Source organism: Phyllostomus hastatus, unplaced genomic scaffold (assembly GCF_019186645.2).
Source record: "Phyllostomus hastatus isolate PE091 unplaced genomic scaffold, TTU_PhHast_1.1 phas_contig_244, whole genome shotgun sequence".
NCBI lineage: Eukaryota > Metazoa > Chordata > Mammalia > Chiroptera > Phyllostomidae > Phyllostomus > Phyllostomus hastatus.
In genome coordinates this window covers 3,071,618-3,094,427 of record NW_025333796.1, presented here as the reverse complement: position 1 = coordinate 3,094,427, position 22,810 = coordinate 3,071,618, and the positions used below count along the sequence as shown (strand labels likewise).

Sequence of the window (22,810 nt, the reverse complement as noted above, 5' to 3'; positions counted from 1 at the left end):
TAACTACTAGAAACACATGGCTTTAGTGTCACAACGATGTTGTTGGAAGCTGCCGCCAGGAGACTAAACACACCCTTACCAGGAGCGCCCGTCCCATCGCCGGCCGTGCTGGGTTCTGCTCTCTGAAGGGGGTACGGCCGTACACGAGCCTTCACATCTTCAACCCCAAAACCAAACGCAACTGTTTAAAAACCCTCCACCCAGCAACTCGACTTTGGAAAGAAAACTTAAAAAACCACCTTGGCCCAAACAGGCAAGAACTCACTGCACCCTGAGAGCCCCACCCAGCGCTGAGGCGAGGACCCCCGACAATCCGACCCCTGGGCCCCGACGCAGGAGACCGGCAGGCGGAGTGCGGGCCCTGGGCGGGCCGCAGCGTGACCCCGGCGTCCGCACCTCAGAGGCACACGGCAGCGGGACGCATGTGGAGCGGCCGCAGGGCCTGACCGCGGCGTTGGCAGGACCGAGGGCACTTGCTCCCCCTCCTTCCACTCTCCTCTGCGTCCCCAGGTCTCACCTGGAACACGCGGGCGCCGTGGCTTTTAAGGCTCGGAAGAGTAAGCACTGCACCTGGAGGTCCACACGCCGACCGCAGGGACCCGTGCACACCCCCAACCGTGCCACCGTGTCCCCCCCACCCACGCACCCACCCAGCCAGGGTGTGGGGCGGCGGGGAGAGGCGGCAGCGGCTCTCCCCCACCAGCTCTCGCCCCGAGCCATACCAGCCTGAGGGCCAAGGGGGCAGGGTCCCGGGGGTTGGGGAGGCCAGCCCTCGGAGCGGCAGCCTGAACAGAACCAACGGCCCTCCCCACGGGGCGGGCTCATGCCATCCGGCCCCCACACAGCTGCCCCGGAACGACCGAGCGCGTCCGGTCATGTCCCGGCTGGGCTGCAGTGCCGTCCCCGCAGGGGCACCCCCCGTGGCCTGGTCCATGACCCGGGCCCCAGCGACAATCCCACAGGAGCCCACGGGGCAGCTGCGTCTCATCTCGTGGTGTCCCTTCCGCTGAGCAGCCCCCCACCCCCTCCCGGCGGGAGGCAGCGCCCACAGCCGCAGCGGCCACGACCCCACCAGACCGAGAGGAGAAAGGCCCGTGAAAAACTCGGACACGCTGACCCAAGGGCCACCCGCAAACCACACACAAGGGTGAGGACCTGCCTGCCGGAGGTGCACGCTGGCTCCCACTGGGGAGCACAGAACAGTGGGGGGAGGGCCGGCCGCCCCCTGCGGGTTCCACAGCCCAGGAACCAGCCAGCCGCATGACCACTGCCCCCACCCCCTTGCCCCGCACAGCCCCCTCCTCCGCCAGCACCTGTCTCAGGTGAGACGTGACTCTCCCCGGGGCTGGCTCCGCACCTGCACCTGCAGAGCCCCACGCAACTCGAGCGCGGCTCACCCAGAGCTCTAACCCCCACCCCCGACGAGAGAAGCAGGTGGGGGTGCCTGCAGGGCGGCGGCTCCCCCCCAACCAAGGACCCCGGGCCTTGCCGGGGGTGATCTGAACCAGGGCCACACGAGGTCCCCCTCGGCCCAAGCACCTCGCCCTTCCGCCCTCCTGCGCACAGCGTGAGAGCCAGCGCCTCGTCACAGCCAGGACCGCACAGGCACACGTCACCCCGGGGCCCCCACCGCGGCACCGGGCCGTCCCGGGTCGCTGCCCTCTGTCGACTCCGCCCGCTGCTCCGGAGCTAACAGCCAGCAGTCGGAAAGACCGCACCCCGGGCCGCACCGTGGCCCAGCTGTGCTGCCAGCAGGCACCAGGGGGCGTCACCCGCTGCGGTCGCACACGGAGGGAGAGGAAGTCTGGACGGACAGGCCCCACCAAGGGACACAGTGTGAGACGCGTGCACGCCAGAGAGAAGGCTCTGAGGCCGCCAGAGGCTGGGGAGGCCCGGACGGGACGCTCCCCACAGCCACCCCCTTCAGGCCCTGGCCTCCGGCCTCCAGCCTCCAGCCCTGCCTGTCCTTCCGGCCCCAGAAAGAGCCCTCCCACCCCGGTGTCCTCTGCGGTGGCCACGCCAGCCCCAAATCTGACCAAGGGCTGCTCCGACCAGGACGCAGTAGCAGAAACTCTTTATTCACGACACGCTCGCCACGGCAGCCCCCGGAGCGGCCGTGCAGTCACAGGTGTGCCAGCAGCACCTCGAGCTCCGGGCCACTGTCCTCGCTCAGCAGCTCCTCGATGTCCTCGCTGAGCCCCTCGCTGTCCCCACTGAGCCCCCGGCTGTCCCTCAGGCTGGCCTCGCCCTCCTCGCTGGACGTGGACCGCAGGCCCCCCGTCCGGAGCTCCGCCCGGCCCCAGCCCCAGCCCCGGCCCCAGGCCTCCTCGCCCGACTCCCCTGCGCTGGAGCCCTCGAGCTCCTCGCTGGAGACCACCTCCAGCGCGTCACCGCTCCCCACGCTCAGGACGCTCCCCACGCTCAGGACGTCCTCCTCCGTCGGCCAGTCCAGCTCCTCCCCAGGCGGCTCGGCCTCCTCGAACCCTGGGGGCAAAGGCAGGCTCACTACACGACAGGGGCCGTGCCCTCCTCCACAGGCCGTCCCGCGTCCGGGGCCGTGTGCCGGACACGGGCAGGGACGGACGTGCTCCCTGGACACAGGGCGGGGTCCCCCGTGTGCCGAGGTGAGCAAGCGGGTGAGTCCAGCTCGGGGCTGCCCGGCCGGCCCACGGCGTGCACGGCTGTGAGTGCGTGCCAAGGGGGTCCTGGTTCAGGCTGTGGCCCCGCGCCCGGGGCCACCGGCAGCCTCAGAAGCCGGGCTCAGAACTAGTTCCCCCCCCCCGCCCCCAGGTGGAGGCTCCGGGCCGGCAGGGCCCCGGCCCCAGTGCCCCTGCACGCCAGGGACGTCCTGCCGCCAGGCGCCGGGGCCCAGAACTGCCCACTGTCTGCCCAGCGCCCGTCACCCTCTGCTGCGTCTGGGGAGCCTCGAGGCCCAGCCGAGGTTCTGCGTTGCAACGAGGCGTCTCGTGCCAGGCCGTGTGACCCACGGACAGACAGCAGCTGCCCCGCGCACGTACCGCCAGCCGGCCACGGCGCCACGCCGCCCGTGCGGTCGCCGGGGAGCCGCTCCTCCTCCTGCGTGCAGATCCTGACAGCCTGAAAATGGAAGCCTCCTAGGACACCTGCAAGGCCGGGCGGGAGAGGGGTCACCGCCACGGCACGCGTGGGGAGGGCGGTGCCTGCATCGACGGCCACGGGAGCAGCACCTCCGGGCGGCAGGCCCTCGTCCGCTCGGCAGCGGGGTCAGCCCGCCTCCACCCTGCCCAACCGGCCCTCTGCACGCTCCTGCTCCGGGGGGGCTGCTCGGGGACACCCGTTTCAGCCCGGCCCGTCCGGACTGCTCCCCAAGAGACGCACAGCCCAGCCCCTCGCACCACGGTGGGCCTCTGCCCTTCACTCTCGCCCCTGAAGAGCCACGTGACACGAACCCCATCACACGCGCTCGGCACAGAGGATCCTTCCTTCCCCGCCACCTGCGGCCCGGGCACCTGCGGCCCCACACCCGGGAAGGCAGAAGGCCAGCCACCCCGGACAACAGGACGTCCCCAACACCGCCCTGTGCCGGGAAAGCCCCGGGCGGACAAGCGAGCACCCACCCACTGCAGGCTCCGACGGCGGCGGGCACAGCCGCCCTCCAGGAAGAACCCAGCCCGCACGCGGCAGGGGCGCGGCTCTGCTCAGCCCCCCGCGCGCCACCTGTCGGGGGCAAGGCTCGCAGACGCACACCAACAGACACCTGCCCCCCCACAGGCCACAGGCCCGTCTCACAGCCAGGCCACGCCCTGGCACAGCAAGACAAGTGTCTCTGAAGCTCGTCCCCCAAAGCAAGAGCGAAGACCGCCCAGCTGAGAAGGCCTGCACCCACCCCACACAGCAGCGGGTGGCCCCGCCCACACTGAGACAAGCGGGTCCATGGTCCCCGTGGCCTCTACAGGCGGAGCTGCTCTTCGGCACCGCGCCCCCCGGGGCGTGCAGCTGCCGCCCGGCCCCTGCGCCCAGGCCCCAGCGTGACGGGCTCAGGGGGGCGCTGCCCGCCGGTGATCCCAAAGGCAGAGCAGCAGTGGCGGCGGCACCACCCAGCACCCCGACGCCCCAGGTGCCGCAGCTGGCTCACAGGCGTGCCCACGACGCCTGTGACGGAGACACGCACGGGCACGGAGGAGATGGGACTGGCCCGCACCCCGCTACGCGGCAGCAGTGACACCGGGGCTCCCTCCAGCGCGCCGACGCCACGCTGCACGGCCCGGAGCTGGCTCCTCCCGCAGACTGCGCTGGACCCCGCTGCCCCGGGGCCAGGTGCACACCACACAGAGCCGCGGAGAGACCGTGCCCATCGCCGGGGCTGCAGCGCTGCCGCTTTCCGCCAGAGCCTGTGCGGCACCCGCAGCCCGACCGCCGCGCGCTGGAGGCGGCAGGAGGTAGACCGTGAGGCCCCCTGGCAGTGGAGAGAACACGTGAGAACCCCCGCTGTCCCACCGTCCCACTGTGCGAGGTGTGGACTCAGGAGAACCTTCGAGAGAAGGGGCAGCGCGTGCGGGGCAGTGCCGGGGGAGGCAGCCGTGCCGGGGCCCCGCCGCCAGCCCTCCCTTCCCGGCCTCCCGGGGACCCCGCGGGCCGCCGCCCGGCCGAGAACTCACCGAAGAAGTCGAACGAGAACGGGTCCCTTCCTCCGAAGAAATCCCGGAACACGTCCTCCGGGTTCCGGAACGTGAAGCCGAACTCGCTGAACGGGCTGTCGAAGTGGCTCCCGCCTGCACAGGCACAGCGGCCGTGAGCGCTGCGGGCCGGGCGCCCCCCGTCTGCCGGCCCCAGGCCACCCTGCGCTGCCGCGCCCCCGAGAGCTCACACACGCACCCCCGCCCCCCACCCCGACGGTGCCATCAGAGGAACCCGACGCTGACGCACCTCCGCCTCCATTCAGTCCTTCTTTGCCGTACTTGTCGTAGAGGTCCCGCTTCTTAGCTGCGAATGTGACAGGAAGAGTCAGCCGAGACCCAGCTCCTCTCCCCACCGGCCTGCAGACCAAGGACTCCCGAGCCGTGAGGCAGAGACCGGCGCGGGCAGAGGGCAGGGGTGGGAGAGCGCGCCGAGGGGCGCAGCGGTGGAGGGAAGACACAGGGAGAAGGGGACTCCCGGGACCTGGAGGACAGGCCCGCAGGTCCCCGGGTCAGCAGTCAGCGGAGGGCCGGGCCGACCGCGCTCCGAGCTGAAGGGGGGAGCATCTGAGCACTCGTCTCCTTACAAACCCAGCACACGTTCCGGCGCTATGAAGTTAAAGCGCGACCATCAACGTTAAACACTGCACCCCGCTGGTGCGGCTCAGTGGACTGAGCACCAGCCTGAGGAGGACCCAAGGGTCTCCGGTTGATTCCCAGTCAGGGCACAGGCCTGGGTTGTGGGCCAGGGCCCCAGTAGGGGGCGCAGGGGAGGCAACCACACTTTGAAGTTTCTCTCCCTCTTTCTCCAAGTCTCACCCCGCTGCTCAGAGCCCACACGTGCCGCACGAAGCCGCCCCACCGCGCCCCGGGGTGTCTCCGGCCCTCACCACTGGGCGGGGCGCGGGCACAGGAAGCAGGAGACCGAGCCCAGCAGCCGCAGCCCCTGCCCCCGTAAGACAGCGGCCTGGCCTGCCGTGCGGGGTCCTGTCCCCGACCTTCCGGGGGCGGGGGGAGCGGGGCAGCGCCACCCATGCCCCGACCCCAGCCAGTGCTGGGACCCAGCGTCCTGTCACCCACAGGCGCTCTCTGGAGGTGACGCCCAGCCACCGGCTCGGGCCACAGGCTGCCTGCGAGTCCAGGAAGAGCACAGCCCCCTCATGAGGGGAAAGGCAACACTGTGCGCATGGACGTTCACAGGCTATCTTGCTGTGAAGTTCAAGTCTGGGCTCAGCACCCTGTGTTTCCTTTGCTCTTGTCAGGACGTGCCGCACACGCAGGACCCCAGGTCCCGTGTGTCCCCAGTCAGCCGGGCGCAGCAGCCCAGCCCCAGCCTGAGACCAGAGGCCGCAGGTGCCCGGTGCCCAGCGCCCGCGCGGTGAGAGGCCCTGCCTCCCCCGGAACACGGGGGAGAGATGCTCCAGCACGCCCACAGGGTCCGGCCTCCTGGAAGAAAGCCAGAGGCCAGAGCCTTCTCCGCAGGCGGCAGAGCCCACCAGGCCACTCACCGTCGGACAGCACCTCGTAGGCCTCGGCCACCTGCTTGAACTTCCGCTCCGCCTCCTCCTTGTTGTCGGGGTTTTTGTCCGGGTGCCACTTCAGCGCCAGCTTCCGGTACCTGGGGGGAGCGGGGGGGGCAGCCATCACGACAGAGTCCGAGCACCCAGCGGGCTCCAGGACACAGCACGCAAGCAAACAGCCCTCTGAGCCGCAGGCTGGGGTGGGCGGCACGGGCTCGTCCCAGCAGCCCCCCTGGGCCCCGCAACCACGCAAACGAGTTCTGAGGCCCCGGGGCCAGCAGGCAGAGCAGCCTCCGGAGGCGGGTCCCAGGCCCCAGCGCATGCGCTCAGGGGACGCGCCCCGCAGAGGGCTGCCCCGCTCGCTGGGCAGGAAGAGGCCCCCACGCCCGCCCCGGCAAAGGCCACGTACTCCAGCTCTTCGCAAAGCCACCCCACTGTGGAGTCTCCAGTCTGTGACCGAGCTCACTCCATTCCATTCCACGGTGACAGCAATCGTGTGCTTTCCAACGCAAAAATGCCCTCTCAGTGAGCTAAGCACAGGCAGCCTTTTCTGAGGGGGACAGTACACAGGGAGGGGCTGCCCCCCAAAGTCTGGACACAGGGACCTCCTGACACCTGGCAAGGCCCTGAAGGGGGGCTGCGGTGGTTCCGAGTGTGACCTCGGCTGACCTCATGGACAGCCGGCTGCAGCCCGGGCCCGAGGTGGCACAGTAGCCCTCACCCACACCCCCGCAGGGGCAGACCCCACCCTCACCGGCTCCAGGCCCTGCCGAGAGGGGCCGCGAGAGCAGAACGTGGGTGTGCGTCCCCCCGCCCGTTCAGGCTCGCCCACGCGTCCGCCCGGCCCTGGGCTCCCACCAGCACCGCAGCGGCGAGGTGGGAAGGCCCCCAGGCGGAGGGCCCATGACAGCCCACACGCCTTCCCCCACAAACAGGAGCCTCCCTGGTCACGGCGCTCGTCCTTCCCGGAAGGCGCACCGCCCGTCGGAGACCCACGGGGCCGCCCTGGCGGGCGCGACCCCACACACTGCGTGCCGCGGACTGAGCACCAGCTGCAGGCCAGGCCCCCCGCTGGGGGCGTGTGAGAGGCAACCCGTGTGTGTTCCTCTCACACGCCAGTGTTTCTCCCCGTCTCCCTCCCCCCCCTCTGTAAAAACAGCGTCTTCTAATGATGGATGGATGAGTGGGTGGATGGGTGGGTGGGACCAGCCCTGGATGGCGTAGCTCGGCTGGCTGGAGCATCATCCCAGAACCAAAGGCTGGCAGGTCCGATCCCCAGTTCACGTGTGTATGGGAGGCAGTCAACTGGTGCTCCCCTCCCCCTTCCTCTCCAAAAGCAACAAAACAAATGTCCTCAGACGAGGCTGAACCCAGCCTATCAGCAGCGGTGAGGAAACCCCACCCCTCTGCACTGGGCCCCGGGCGGGCAGGCCTCCCCCGAGGGCGTCCTGTGTGCGCACGGGGTGTCTGTGCCAGGGCAGAACACGGCTTCCCACCGCCCCGGGCTCTCCCCAGCCGCCCGCTGTGACAGAGCGAAGAGGCCCCCGGCCAGCTGGCGACAGTCCTCTGCGGCCTCTTGGTCGAGCGAGGTGTGACACGGGCACCGTCTCCGGCAGCTTCAGGGGAGCCCGGCACGGCACGCAGCCTGCCCTGGGTCTGGTCTCCCGGGGCAACTGTCTGGTTCAACGGCCCTTCCTTCCCAGCTGCAGACCCTCCAGGGCTGGCGGCAGACTCCCTTGTGGGCTCATCGAAAGCAGGTCCCGACACCTGCTTCCCACCCTCCCAGGCTCCCGTGCTGGTGCCTCCAGCTAGGCCACAGCGCTGGGACGTCTGCCTGCTGCGCTGCGCTGCCACCGTCCAACGAGTTAAAGAGACGCAGCTCCCTGGGCTGGGCAGCAGGGTTCCAAGCGGCCCCCCCAAGGGCGCTCTGCCAGGCTGCCTCTGCCTCCAAGCCCCGTGTCGAGGCTCCAGCACGGCCCCGCGTCCCCGGGGGCAACCTCCAGCAGAAACAGAATCCGCTGCCCCAGAGCCAGGGACCGAGGGGCCCTGGGACCGCCCCCCCAGGGCCGGGCTGAGGCTGGAGACCAAGCTGACCGGCCCGGGGCCCACCGGCGCACCAGGCCCCTCCCTGCACGCGCCGGCTACTTACGCCTTTTTAATGTCCTCGGCCGAGGCATGTCTCTGCACACCCAGAACTTCGTAGTAGTCCACCATGTCTCCACAGGCTGCTAGGGGTGTCCTGCAACCAGAAACGGCGGTCAGGGCCACACGGCAAGGCTGGGCCGTCGTGGGGAGGGACGGTGGCGGGTGAGGTCCCCTCGCCAGGCCGCAGCCTCGGCGGAGCCCGGCCAGACCACTGCCTGAAGACCCTTTCCGACGAGAGCAAGGTAAGCTCTGGCAAGCCCTGTGACAGCCTAAACCGCTGACGTCCAGCCTCCCTCACCCCGCGGCACACAGACCGCCGACACCCCGCAGCACGCCCGGAAGTGTGTGACTCTGACGTGCCCAGACCGGACGACCGCTGTGGTGGCCGGCGCCGTGTTTCATCTGACGACCCCGGGGGCAGGGGGCAGCGCCCCGACTGCCCCGTCCAGCGCTGCGTGTTTTCCACGCTCCCACAGACCCCGGGCGACAGGCACCGACCCACGTGACGGAAGAGCACACACATGGGCTGTGGACACGAACAACAGTGGGGGGTCTGCCTGTGGGGACAGGGCGGGGGCTGGGCGGAGAGGGACACACGGGGAACGGCTGGGACAACTGTAGCAGCGTCAACAGTCCTTCTGAAAACACAAGGAAGGACTCGGCCGCAGGACAGACCCCACCACCGGCCACTCAGAGCAGCGGACGCCGCGCTCCTCACCAGCGGGGCGTCGGGGTGGGGGGTGGGGGGCAGCAGGCCCTCGTCCCTCCCTCACACCAGCGACTGCTTCACGGGGCTTTCAAACAGGAACAGGAGACCGAGAACGGGACACTCCACGAGACGCCATCGTCCCCAACGGGACCACCACAGGGAGGAGAGGGGGGCAGGGGTGCTCGCAGCCCGCGGGCAGTCACAGCTGCCCCGGGTCACGGTCAGACTCAGACACTCCCACCACCCAACAGGTGGGACAGCAGAAGCGCACCCGGCACAGCGTGTTGAAATTCCAGGAAAATCAAAGACGAAACGCCCCACGAGCCAGAGGAACAACACCCTCCCGCGAGGGGGCAGGGCAGGGCAGGGCGTCCACGCCAGCGCGAGAGGGCGGGGTGCTCGGTGCGGGGCCGGGCGCTGACCCGAGGTGCCCCCCCCCGCCCCCGCCGGCCGCAGGCCTGCGAGCACGTGCCAGCAGCACCTCAGAGGGGAGGGACACGACGTGGCTCAGACACGCAGCCGTCAGGGACGCGGCGGGAGGAAGAGGGTGGAAATAAAATCTTGCTTTTCTTATTCCCAACGGATCTAACAGGCAATGGTTCACCCAGCTAACAGCAGAAAGCATCCCCCTGTGCAGGAGCCCACATGTCCACGTCCCTGTGGAGTGAGTGCGGGGAGGGCCCTGGTGGGCGGAGAGTCAGCAACACCTGCTTTCGCCAGGCACCTGCAATCCACCCCGGCTGGTGTGGCTCAGTGGACTGAGCACCAGCCTGTGAACCAAAGGGTCGCAGGTTCAATTCCCAGTCAGGGCACAGGCCTGGGTCATGGGCTTGGTCCCCAGTAGGGGGCGTGGAAGAGGCAACCACACATTGATGTTTCCCTCTCTTTCTCCCCCCCTTTCCTTCTGTCTAAAAATAAAAATCTTTTTAAAAAAGTACACAAAACATAACTGCGCAACATGACTGAAGTGTTAGTTGAACTAATATAGTCACATTACAACATATAAATATATCACGCGTGTACACCTCCAACCTACATGTAAATGTCAAATAAAAAACTAGGTTGTGAAAACTGAAAACATGCAGACACACACACAGGAACCAGGAGCCGGGGGCGTGAAGACCCGGAGTGCGGGGTGGGAAGGGGACGCAAGGCCTGTGCGTCCAGCTCGCACTGCGGACGCCCTTCAAGACGCAGGCACTGGCCGGGCAAGTCCAGAGACGATGCGACTCACAGGCCGGCCGGCCGGCGCTCCCCCCCACCCTCACCGGGTGCTGGCACCGCAGCCGGAGGGGACCATCGCCCCGACCCCCGGAACAGAAGGCCCTGGTGCCCGAGGCCCCACCGGCTGGCACATCTCCGGTGAGCACAGGCGCACGAGGCCGTCGGTGCTCGCACCCCCACGTTTCCTCTCCAGGGAGAGCTCCTACAGGTGCCGCTCTGCACAAGTCAAGTCTGCATCACTCCTGCTCCACCTCCGACAAAAAGGGCCCCGCTCTCCTGACGACACACCGACCGCCTCACAACTCCTCCCCCACGGGCGTCCTGCGGGGGGGAGTGCTGCACGCTCCCGCTCCCGCTCCCCCTCCCCCTCCGAGTCCGGAAGGAAACTTCCTCCAGTCCACCTGACCCTCGACCCCTCCGACCCCGGGGCGGGGGGGGCCGCGGGGAGCGCAGACGCCGCTGCTCCCCTGTGCCGCTGCTCCCCTGTGCCGCAGACCTCGGTCACCCCACACGGCGCTCCTGGGCGGAGGAAGTGACCGGCTTCCCACCTGCAAGGCCTCACGCACACAGCTCTCGGTCCGGAACTGAAGAACCTCACTCTGCTTGCACAGCAAACAAAACACTCCCTAACCCTTTCCATGCACGAAACTCCCCTGGAAACGAGGCCGAGGACAAGCTCCGGCTTCACGGAAGCCTCTCGCTGCTACCCTCCCAGAGAGTTACTCCTCAGACGCTGCTTCAGGTGACGTAATTCGGAAGGTCATTAGTCCGCCGGACACATTCCCCACCTGTACCTTGGGAGCAGCACACTGGACGCTCCTCCTACTGAAGCCGGAAGAGGTGGGTGTGAGCAAGATGAGCCCCTGCTCAGTGGCCGCCCGCGAGGTGGGGTCGAGCTGCCTGGTGCCAGTGCTGCAGGGACGCGCGGGGGCGGGGGCAGCGACCCGGCTGCAGCAGCGGCTTCCCAGGTGCCCTTCCGTCACCCAGTGGCCGCCCAGAACCCACAGGGAGGGGGAACCCACAGGGAGGGAGGACCCACGGAGGAGGGGGAACCCATAGGGAGGGAGGACCCACGGAGGCGGGAGGACCCACGGAGGAGGGAGGACCCACGGAGGAGGGAGGACCCAAGGAGGAGGAAGGAACCACGGGGGAGGGGGAACCCACAGGGAGGGAGGACCCACGGAGGAGGGAGGACCCACGGAGGAGGGAGGACTCACAGGGAGGGAGGACCCACGGAGGAGCGCGCGAGCAGCCCCGGCCGGCGGGGCTCGGCGGACGTTCAATCCCAGTCAGGGCAGCACGCGAGGCAGCTGCCGGGTCTGCCTCCCGCACACGCATGTTTCCTTCCAGTCTTCCTCCTTCCCTCCCCCTCTCTCTAAATAAAGGAGTTTTTAAAAATGACTTGAGCAATCATTCCGTATCCCACATCATCTACCTGCACATTCAGTTCCTATACAACACCCCCTAAAGCATTCCTGAAACACACAAGGTACGTCGCCCTCTCTGCGACCCCGATGAAGACCACCGGCACCTACCTGACTTCTTTATTATCATTATCATTATTACTATTGTTAAGGGGGGGAGAAAGAGAGGGAGAGGAATCTGAATGAGTGACTGCCTCTCGTGCGCCCCCACTGAAGACCGGGCCTGCCACCCAGGCCTGTGGCCCAACTGGGAATCAAGCTGGCGACCTCTGGTTCACAGCCCGCCATCGATCCACTGAGCCGCACCAGCCAGGGCCGATTCCATCCCTCAAAATAAGACGGGGCACGCTGGCCAGTGCTCGATCTCTGGTCCCTGGGAACCTAAGCCACGTTTGTGTGCACGTCTCTCCCCCTTTCCTGAACTCCGGACCCCACTACTAACGCAGAAGGGAGGCCAGAACGCAGACCAGCCAGGAAGGAGGACCCAAGCCGACCAGTCCGGCTCAGGACGGGGCCACAGGCACACAGGGCACGGGAGAGGCCCGAGCTCACCCTGCCGGCACCGCCCACCGACCGACACCATGCAAACCCTCAGGGCCTCTGTGGGCACGGTGGGGCCAGAACCTCAGAGGGCCCCACGGCACATTCTGTCCAAGGAAATCACCCTCCCAAAGACCACAGCACTTGCCGCTGAGCCTGAGAGCCCGGCGGGCCAGGTGTGGACGTGGCCCAGGTGTCCGCCCCCAGGTGAGCGGGCACAGCGGTCACAGGTGCAGCGAGTCCCCACTCGGCCATCGGGAGTGGCACCGAAGGACCTCGCCAGCGCCGTGCTAAATTTAGTCAGGCTGACGGTCCCCGTGTGCTGCCACGCACATGGGGACCTGAAACACAAGAGCCAGAACAGACAGAGACCCGTCCAGCACTAACAGGTGGCTGCCAGGCAGGAAAGGGCTGGGGCGGGGGAGGGGGCGGTGAAAGGGACCCTGCGGCAGCCGGGGTACCTGGGCGTACCAGCGGTTCTCCGCCTCACGCCACGCCGCGGCCCTTCACTCGGAGAAGGTAACAACTTTAAGGGAAGACCATGGGACGCCCAGACAAGACAGCGATGCTCCAAGGGCCAAGGCTGTAAAGGGGGCGTCTTCTCTGCTTTGGAATACACTGCAAACCTCAGAAATGCAGCTTTCTTTTTCTTTCTTTCCAGAAATTAATCTCCCCACCTCAAAAATAAGGTGTTTTGTTTTTAATTTACTTCTTAGGTAAGCATCTGAAACCAAAGAGGTCAGCTGTGACTTTTTTAAATCCCCCTAAAAATGTAAAGTTTAGAAAAACACCTTACCATCAACACACAATAAAATCACCACCATTTGTACGGCGGCCTGACTTACCCAGTCAGCTCCCCGACCGGGCCCTGAAACTGTCTCCCACCGCCTGCACCGCCTGCACCGCCTCCACCGCCTCCACCTCCCACTCTGCCGCTCTTCTCGCCCCCCCCGCCCCCCCCCAAGGTGGAGGAAGTCCTCTCGAACCCGCTCCAGGAGAAGCCCAGCATCTGTCCGCCTGGCCCCGGGCCCACCCTCCTGGCGCCCGCAGCAGCCTGCAGCCCCCGCCGGCACCACCAGGCGGCGCTCCCGACACGCGCAAACCAAACGGGGCTTTTCACCCGCCACCACACTCACCTCCAGAATCCCTCACACAAAGATGCGAGAGGACAAAAAGAAACAAAGTTTTCTGTCGTCTTGCTCAAGTGCCAACCCGCACGGACAAAGGCTGACTCTACGGCCTTACCGCCCCCAGCGGACCTAAGAAGAGCCACGGTCCGAAAGCGGGGAGCGCGCTGACCACCCGCCAGCCAGTCTCCGCCCCCGAGAAGGGACAGGGACCCACTAGGGTGACGCGGTCCCAAGACCGGCCTCCCGACGAACCTGAACTCAAAGTAACTCGCCAGGCTTCGCCCTCAAGCGGTGGCCGGCGGTGCGCGGCCCGGCCCGGACCCCCAGGCGGCGGAGCGCGGCGTGTGCGGCCCCCGTGTCCGGCCGTGCTGCCCAGGACGGCCGCGCTCTCACCGAGAGAGACCGAGAGAGCACTCCTGCTCCGGCCCCGGTCCCAGCCCGTGAGCAGGACGAGTCTGCTCCGGCAGGAGCCCCGCTGCCGCCGCCGCCCAGCCGCGGGCGGTCGGCTGGGACCCCCTCGCCCTGACTCCGAGCTCAGGGTCGCCCAGCCTGCCCCGGCCGGCCTGCAGCCACTGCAGCCACTGCAGCCAGGGGCACCTGCCCAGGCCGCCCCTTCCCAACCCCGGCGGACGGGAAGGTGAAGCCCGTCACTGCCAGCCGAGCCCGCACTCGGCCAACCCCCGTCCCTCCTCTCACCTGCGGCGGCGCCCCCACACCTCCGCCCGGCCCGGCCCCGCAGCTCCTCGCCGTCTGCCCCAGCCTCCCCGCGCGGCCGAGGGCCGGCGCCGCGCTCTCACCTCCCCCCGAGCCCGCCGAGCCCCACCCCGCGGGGGCAGCCGTCTCGCCTGCGAAACAAGGAAACTTGCACTGACCCTCCCCAACCAAGAGCCAGGGCGGGAGGGACGAGGCGGCCCGGCGGACGCGGGCAGGGAAAAGGCACAAGATTCCCTAAACCCTTTCTGGGTCTTCGCCACCGCCGCCCTCAAGGGAGATTAAACGTCAGGGACAATCGGCAAACACACTCAGGTGGTGAGAGCCGATGCCCCCCCACACACACGCCTCGGGCCATTTAACTTTCCCACCAAACCAGCTGCCTCCACAGATCCCGGCCCCCACGGCCGGCTCCGAACCCGCAGCTGAAAGGCGAGCGTGGGACCCGGCAGGGGCGGCCAGCGCCTCCCGCGGGCGGGCGGGCGGGCCCAGCAGCCCCGCCGGCTCCGAGGGCTTCCCCCGAGACGAGCCGGCGTGGGCCGCCCGCACCTCCGGCGGCGCCCCTGCCGCGCTCGGGCAAAACTGACGGGAGCCTCAGCCGCCGCCGCCGCCGCGGCTGCGGACCCCGGAGGGAAACGACGCGACCCGGAGCTTCCGCGGGGAAGTCCGGCGTTTTCCTCCCAGAGAAACTTCTGAGGGCCGCTGGAGGGTTCTGGAAGCGGCCCCTCGGCCCGCCGCCCCGACCCCGCAAGGCGCGCTGCGGGGCGCACCCACCTCGTCCCTGCTCTGGGGGCGTCCACGGGGCCCGGAGAAGGAGGAGAGCCGGCCTCTCACGCCGCAGGCCCGGGACGCTCCTGTGGGGACGCGCCAGCGGGACCGGGACGCGGCCCGGACCAGCGGCCCACCGCCCGCACGAGCCGGCCCCAACCGCCGGCGCGGGCCGGACCTCTGGGGGGCGGGCGGGCGGGCGGGAGGACGACCCGCTGCACTCCGAAACGCGCTCCGGCCCTCCGGCCCGGGCCCGCACCAGCGCCGGCCCCACAGCCCCGGCCCGCCGGCCCCACGCCCGCCCCCCACACGCGGGCGCCAGCGCTGCCCTCACCCAAGACGCGGAGCCGGCGGCGGGAAGGGGCGGCGGGCGTCTGCCGGTCTCCTCCTCTCTGGCGCGGCGGCGCTGAGGACGACAGCGGCTCCTCGCGCTTTCCTTTCTCCTTTCTGCAACAACAAACAGGAAGTGCGTCAGGCGTCGGCGGCGTGGTGGACCCACTTCCGCCCGGCCTGACGCCGCGCAAGCGCCCGGACCGCTGCTGCCTTCCCGAAGTTTCTCGGGAGCCGGACGGCGTGCCGCCAGCACGGCTCAGCTTCCGGCCGAGGCCCCGCCCCCGAGACTGCGGGGAAGCCGGGGCCTGGGCGCGCCGGGTAGGGCCCGCAGTCTCGGTGTCCTGCGCAGACCCCGCGCCTCCCGAGTCAGCATGGGCCCCCCATTGGAGACCCGCGCGGGGCGTGCGCGGGGAGGCGGGACTAAAGAATGATCCCTGGTCCGGGGGCCACCCTGGAAGCCGTGACCCCTAACCCCATGGAAGTGGGGTGGCACTGGAAGCTGTCGCCCTGACCTTGGGGTGGTGGGGACGGACTGGAAGCCGTCACCAGGCCGCAGGAAGTCAGCGCGGTGGTCCCGCGCGCAGAGGGGACGCGTCCCGGCTGCGAGCCCCCACGTGACACCGAGCGCTGCGCGCGGCCTAATCCCGTCCCCGCGGAAGCGAAGGGCTGCCTGTGCCCTTCCCGCTGCACACAGGGATCCCGCTGATCCCTGGTCGGCGGGTCGCAGTGCGCCGACTCGCCGCCACCTGCTCAGCTGACAGCAACTGATCCTCTGTCCTCCGAGCCCCGGGCACTTCACGCTCCTGAGCACAAAGGCTGACAATAAGCCTCCCCGCGGCAGGGACGCTCAGGGAGCCATGGGGCTGCCCAACCTACTTCAGAACAAAAGGTTGCTTAGTGCGTTGTACACCTGATAGGCTGTGTGTCCACAGGCTGGGAAGTATACTTGAAAAAAGATTACTTTATATTTTTAAAGGTTTTTTTAGTATATTTTATTGATTATGCTACTATAGCTGTCCTATTTTTTCCTCTTTATCCTCCTCTGCCCTGCACCCCTAAAAAAGATTGCTTTATACTGTATATATTCATTTCTCATGTTTCCTGAACCCTCGTTTTAGGACTTCTATAGTTTTTAGCAGATGACCAGTTAGGTAAAGAATTTCAAATTTTTTATCTGAATAAATTGTCTTTTTTTAGTAGCTTTGATAAATGCCTGGTGGAAAGGAAGGAATAACAGTATCTGGTGTGGGTATGGACATCTCATGATAAAACCGAAGATCATCTCAGCAGAGACTGGAATTTCATTCAGATACATGCACCGTTTGGCACTGTCTCCTGTAACCATATCTGCCGGCAGGTTGACAGTTGCATTTCCCTTCCAGTGTTGACAGTACTATCAGGTGACATTATGCATTTTCAATAAGTCCCTGCAGCAAGTGTGAGCTAATCTTGAAATGCAGACAGCCAGGACACGTGAATTTTACATAGTGGTAGGCTAGCCACAAATAACTTTTTCCTCCCTCCAAAAAGTGAAACATTTATTAAAACATCTGTGGGTGCAGTAAACCGTATCACAGGAAAAACCAACCAGCACACCCGAGGCCCAGCCCAGTGAACGCACGCGGTATTCTGGGAGAGCAGAGGAGCAAATATCCTGAAAACACGACATGGAGATATTTAAGGAACTCCTTGCAAAACCACAGACAAGCTCTTTCAAGATAAGACTAGGGATTTATTCCAAAATTAGCATCAGCCCAGATGGTGCTACTGGAAAGCCTACTTCAGAGGACGGTCACTTCACGCGGAACCACAAGGATTTAGTAATTTTTAAAAAAGATTTTCTGTATTTGCCCTGGCTGGTGTGGCTCAGTGGTTTGACTGCCAGCCTGCAAACTGAAACTTGGCCGGTTCAATTCCCAGTCAGGGCACGTGCCTGGGTTGTGGGCCAGGTCCTCAGCTGGAGACAAGTGAGAGGCAACCAATGGAGGTTTCTCTCCCTCTCTTTCTCCCTCTCTCCCCCTCTTTCTAAAAATAAATGAAAATATTTTTTAAAAAATAAAGATTTTATTTATTTTTCAAAGCCAGGCGTAGGGAAGGAGAAAGGGAGAGAAAGATCAATGTGTGAGAGATACGTGGTTGCCTCTCACACGCCCCCAACCCAGGCATCTGCCCAGGCCGGGAGTCAGACCTGCACCCTTTCGTTTTCCAAGCCAGCACACAATCCTCTGAGCCATGCCAGCCAGGGCTGGAACGACAACGGTTAAAATTGTAGTGATCATCAAAGTCCATCTAGAGAGGGTGAGTGTGTCAGTTGGAAAGGACAGAAATTTTGAACCATGATTAGAGAGACAAAGATAGACAGGTGGGGAGGCCGAGGTTGGGCCAAGGACTTTCCCAGGTTCCCTGGTCGCTGGGGAAACCAGGCACTGACCCCGGGGAGAGCTGTGGGACAGGCAGTGGAAGAGCACAGAGCAGGGAGACTAACCTTCCCCCGAGGGAAGGGTAACTGGATGTGCTTCGCTTGGTGCCTGGCACCGACTCAGGATATAAGAGCTTTTCTGTGTCAGTGCCCCCCCGGGAAACTGATACAAGGCCTCGCTTCTTTCCAGTGAAGCCTGCAGAGAACCAGCAGGGCAGGCACGTGCACGCACCCTGCCACGCCCGTCCACGAGGCCAAGAAGCTCCGGCGAAGGTCCTTTCTTGGCAGCCGTCCGGCAGTTTTTATCAGACTGTGAAATTCACTTTTGACCCGAGGATGACGTTTCTAGAAGTTTGCCCCAAGACAATAAATGCTGCGTGAGACAGAAAACCCCAGGCCCAAAATAGCCTCACTTGTGCCAACGCCCCTGTTACGAAACCTAGACATAACACCTGACCTGAGTAGGTGCTGCGTCAGCCTCTCCCAGGAACGTGCTCTTAATCAAGCAGTCTGAAACTGTCACAGGTGTGCACAGGTAACCAGGTTCTTAGTGATCGAGGACAAAGAATTGAACCGAACACACAAAGTTTATAGCATAAAGAGGGAAGATTTATTAAGCAATAGTACACTCCACAGGACACGGGAGCGGGCCAACTCTGAGCAGAGAAGGGGCACGTGGGCTGGGGGGGGATTCTGTTCTTACAGGGCTGAAGCTCCCTCGCTAGTCTTTGGTGGGCTTTTTCCTGCGCAGGTACAAGGAGTTGGATTTCCAAGCTACTGCGCATGTGTGGTTTCCCATGACTTTCTTGATTGGCTACTGGAGAAGGAAGTCCCACAATGTTATTTCATTATAATGATATTATAATGAATCAGGGGTAGCACGCAGGCGCATTCTATGACTCACAGTTATCCCAGAAAACAGGAACAACCCGTCTTAGGGGGTCTTTGTCATGTATAGATGTTTTCTACCTCAGCCCTGGGGGGCCTCTGGAGCTTCCTTCCTGACTATCTCCTGCCTCAGAACTTTCTGGCCAACGCCCGAGGAAGTAATCCCTCATGAGGACCAGCTGCGTGATAGAACCCTTGCTCTACTCTTTGCCCCAAGAGATGATGCCCTGGTCTGAAAATAACCCTTTCCTCTCTTTTCTTTTCCTTCATGGCTCCACTCTTCGACAGATTAAATCTTGATCAAAATTTTCCATTTTGGGTGGCCCCTCCAAACACCCTTCAGCTTGCTGGATGGGATTCAGCCTGATTCGTGAATTGCTTAAAATAAAGCCAATCAGATCTTTTTCAAATGTATTCCATGCAGTTTTGTTTTTTAACAGCAGGAACTAAGAAAGAAAGGACAAGATAAGAGGTTCTGGATCACCGTTCTGCTGATAACCAGCTCCTCCTTACCAGGAAATGTCACGCAGGTCAGGAATGTGATGATGTATGTAGTTTCTTTTCTTCTCTTTTTATTACATTGAATAGAGCCAAGCCACATTATGGAGATAGTGGGTATCATGGGACCCTATCTTTGTAAAACTGTATGCATGTGTGTGTGTAAGTATATGGAAACACACACACACACACACACCCTATGGAGGGCAGAGTTCTTCCCGTCGCCCTCCCCATGAAGGAGAACAAGCACCGGTTTATTAGCGTGAACACCTCCTGCACCAGAGGCGCCCAGGAAACACAGGGAACTCCCAGCGCAGACAAAAGAAACACGCTGGTTGCGGGGAGCTCTCTTACCAGGACAAGCAAAGCACAAGTGGACGACAAGGGAGCCAGGCACTACACCTGACCAGCTCAGGGCCGGCCTGCGCAGCGGCCTCACACACTGGGAGGCGGGCAGGAACCCCGTGGGACCGTCTGAAATGGAAACCTCCCAGCCGAGGGAAGCTAGCCGGGCCGGCCAGCCGTAGGCCCGTACCTCCCCTCACAAAGGCCCTCCGCCTTCGCCCGAACAGAGCCTCTCTATTGTCCTTTCCACACCTGTGACAACTCACCTGTGGAATGCCAGGGCAACTTCCTTTTTTTCCAGGGCCCCTCAGGGCACCAACTCCGCCAGAGCAGGGACCGCAGAGGTCTTCGCTGTTACTGTGATCTCGTTACTGTGTTAACCGTTGATCCTTAACTCTCCCAATGCGACCTGGGAAAGAACTCTGGGTCTATCCGTTTTTATTTTTTACCCGACCCCTCACGCTGCCCCTCCTCCGTCCAAGGTCACCTGTAAAACAAAAACTGAAAGGCCGTTCTCCGGAACATTTTCTCAATCCCCTGATATTATTTTGCTTCCTGGCCGTTGTCATCCCTTTGGGTCAAATAAACTCATAAAAATTTTGGCAGGTTTGGGTGTTTCTAACATAAATAATGCAGGGGCTGCCTTCGCCCTGATAAGAGATTCCTGAGACTCAGAATCCTCCCCGTCTCCCGGCACAGAGGGGGACCCCTACCAGGGAGATTTCCCTTAGGGATGTAAATTTCCCCGACGAGGGGCAACTTCCGCTACCAGCGTGACTCCAGCATCTGCAGTTCCTCCAAAATAATCTGCGCAAAACAGTCCTTAAATCCAAGAAGCTTGTCCTGCCCCTCCGCCTCATCCTCAGGGACACCTGGGGCCCGGTCGGTACGTTGCTGGAGTGGCACTTGCCTCGTCGAGACGGATTCCCTGTGCTGCTTACTTTCTTCTCTCTGGTTTCATGGATTGTTTGAACCTCTGCATTACATATAAAAGACATTCCTGTTATGTATATATTCTTTTCAAAACCAGGGAAATCATTTTTATAAAGTGGAAACCATGAATGGCACGCAGCCCCTTCAGAACTTTGTAGCGGTGTGGTGTGAAGGATCAGAGGTCAAAGCATGACAGGCATACCTCCATTTATCTATTTATTGAAGATGTATTGAGCCCTGGCTGGTGTGGCTCAGTGCTTGAGTGCTGGTCTGTGAATCAAAGGGTTGCGGGTTCGATTCCCAGACTAGGGCACATGCCTGGGTTGCTGGCTAGGTCCCCAGCAGGGGGCGTGTGAGAGGCAACCACACATTGATGTTTCTCCTCTCTAAAAAATAAGTAAATAAAACCTTTAAAAAAAACCCCCCACATGTATTGAACACCTGTCCTGCACCATCACCCTGCAGGGGTCCCAATGGGACTCCTTCCCCCAGAGGGACCTCAGGGTCGAGGGAGGAGGACTGACTGAGGTTCCAGTACTGGAGGGGGCCTGGGTGGAGGAAGGCATTCCACAGGAGGCCAATCTTACATGTGTTTTGGAAAATAATGGGTGAACAGTCGAGGAGGCCCTGTGTGGATGCAGAGAATTCCAGACGGACAAAACATTTCCAAAGGTGGCCAGGACAACAAAAAAGGAAAAAGATAAAGGTATCTATTTTTAAAACGTAAACTTTTTCCACGTTCTAGGAGTGGCAACCTAATTCTTTTTTTTTTTTTTAAGATTTTATTTATTTATTTTTAGAGAGGAAAGGGAGGGAGAAAGAGAGAGAGAGAAACATCAATGTGCGGTTGCTGGGGGCCGTGGCCTGCAACCCAGGCATGTGCCCTAGCTGGGAATCGAACCTGCGACACTGTGGTTCGCAGCCCGAGCTCAATCCACTGAGCTACACCAGCCAGGGCGCAACCTAATTCTTATTTCAGAAGAAAAAATATTTTCTGATTCGCCAAAGTTGAGGCTGTCTACAAGGCCTAGAGGGGAGAGATGGAGGCTGTGTAATAAGGTAACGGACTTTGCTCTGGGGAAGAGAATCTCTGCCAACGTTATTTCAATTCCTCCCAAAGGAGGTGGTCAGGAGCCAAGGCCTGGGGTGGAGGAGCAGAGGCCTGAGTGGGCAGGAGGGCCAGAAGTCCAGGCACCGCAGGAGCAGAGAGCTGACATCAGCAAGTGCCCTTCCCATACTTTCTCATTCCTTTCCTGACGTCTCCAGTCTTCCGGCACGCCTATCAACATTTGAGGCCCAGCCTTGTCTAGGAGTGAATGGCGGGATGGGGTTTCAGTTTTGGATCCAGGCTGGGGCAGCTGAGAAGGGAACAACCCCGGGACCAGGGACCACGTGGGGACCTTAGGGGCAGGGCGCGGTGAAGGGGAGGGAGCTGCACTTATCGCTGGCACTTTATTTACGAGACACAAATTATTTTATTGGACGACCAGAGGAAAGGAAAGGGTGACTCCTTTCAGGGGTAAAGGACAAGGCTGAAGATCCGTGCACCGTCGGAGTCGCTGGGGTAAAGGAAATGAAAAAGTGAAACCCCATTCCACAGTGCTGAGGTGTGTAGCCAGGAGGGGCTGCCTTACGGACGTAGGGTAACAAAGGGGAAGAGGCAGGTGGGTGGGGTGGGTGGGAGAAGAGAGTTAACAAGTGAAGGGCCCTGACCAGAAACCTCCCCCCCCCCCCCCGTTTAAATGAGAGCTGGGCCCTGACAGGCGTGGCTCAGTGGGTTGGGCATGGTCCTGCAAAGTAAAAGATCCCGGGTTCGATTCCGCATCAGGGCACAGGCCTGGGTTGTGGGTCAGGTCCCCAGTTGGGGGTGCGCAAGAGGCAAGCGATCAATGTTTCTCTTCCTCTCTTCCTCCCTCCCTCTCCCTCTCTGTAAAAATAAATAAATAAAATATTGTAAAAATAAATAAGTTGGAGCTGGCAGGGCCTGCAGGCAGAGCACGCCCCCTCCTGTCCCCCAGCAAGGACCCCAACCGGGAGCGACTCCCCTGCGTCCCCAGCAGGGAGCAGTTTTTCTGCCTCTGCTACACCAGCGAGAAAACGAAGGATCTTCTCGTACCCAGCAACCACTCGACCAAATGAGAGGCCGGTGCAGCTCAGCCAATGAAAAGGCGCGACACCTCCAACTCCCAGTTGCCGCCAATGGGCTCCTTGTTTACAACAGCTCTGCCCCGGCCGGTATCCCCATTGGTTAGAGCGGCCTCTCCATAGGCTAAGGTGGCAGGTTCGATCCCGGATCCCCGGTCCAGGCACATACCTGAGTCAACCGGCGAATGCATAAATAAGTGTGACAACAAACTGATGTTTCTGTTTCTGTTTCTGTCCCTCTCTAAAATCAATTAAAGAAAGCAGTCCAAATAAACATACCCTTTGTCCTCGGGGCTTGGGTGTGGTTCGCCATCAGACCGCAGGTCCAGAACTGCAATTCTTTGTTGCTCCCCAATAAACCTGTTTGCTGGAGAAGAAAGACACCTGGCCTGTGCAAAGTCAGCAACGTTGGAGGTGGGGACG

General features: G+C 63.0%; 1 protein-coding gene across 3 annotated transcripts in view; it reads right to left on the bottom strand.

Annotated features, from left to right (window-relative positions):
- DNAJB6 (DnaJ heat shock protein family (Hsp40) member B6) overlaps nt 1–15,859 on the bottom strand; it is a 28,733-nt gene extending 12,874 nt beyond the window's left edge. Inside the window, exons 1-8 of one of the 3 annotated variants that reach the window (XM_045837776.1) lie at nt 15,672–15,859; nt 15,161–15,273; nt 8,325–8,414; nt 6,164–6,273; nt 4,906–4,962; nt 4,638–4,751; nt 3,018–3,122; nt 2,064–2,484 (exon numbers count right to left, since the gene is read on the bottom strand). In XM_045837776.1, coding sequence (XP_045693732.1) covers nt 2,123–2,484; nt 3,018–3,122; nt 4,638–4,751; nt 4,906–4,962; nt 6,164–6,273; nt 8,325–8,389 — 813 coding nt within the window. In that variant the 5' untranslated portion in view covers nt 8,390–8,414; nt 15,161–15,273; nt 15,672–15,859 and the 3' untranslated portion in view covers nt 2,064–2,122. Of the gene's footprint in view, nt 1–2,063; nt 2,485–3,017; nt 3,123–4,637; nt 4,752–4,905; nt 4,963–6,163; nt 6,274–8,324; nt 8,415–15,160; nt 15,274–15,671 lie in introns of those variants that run through there. The other 2 variants (XM_045837775.1, XM_045837774.1) reach the window with 2 other exon arrangements.
- Between the last annotated feature and the right edge of the window lie 6,951 nt (nt 15,860–22,810).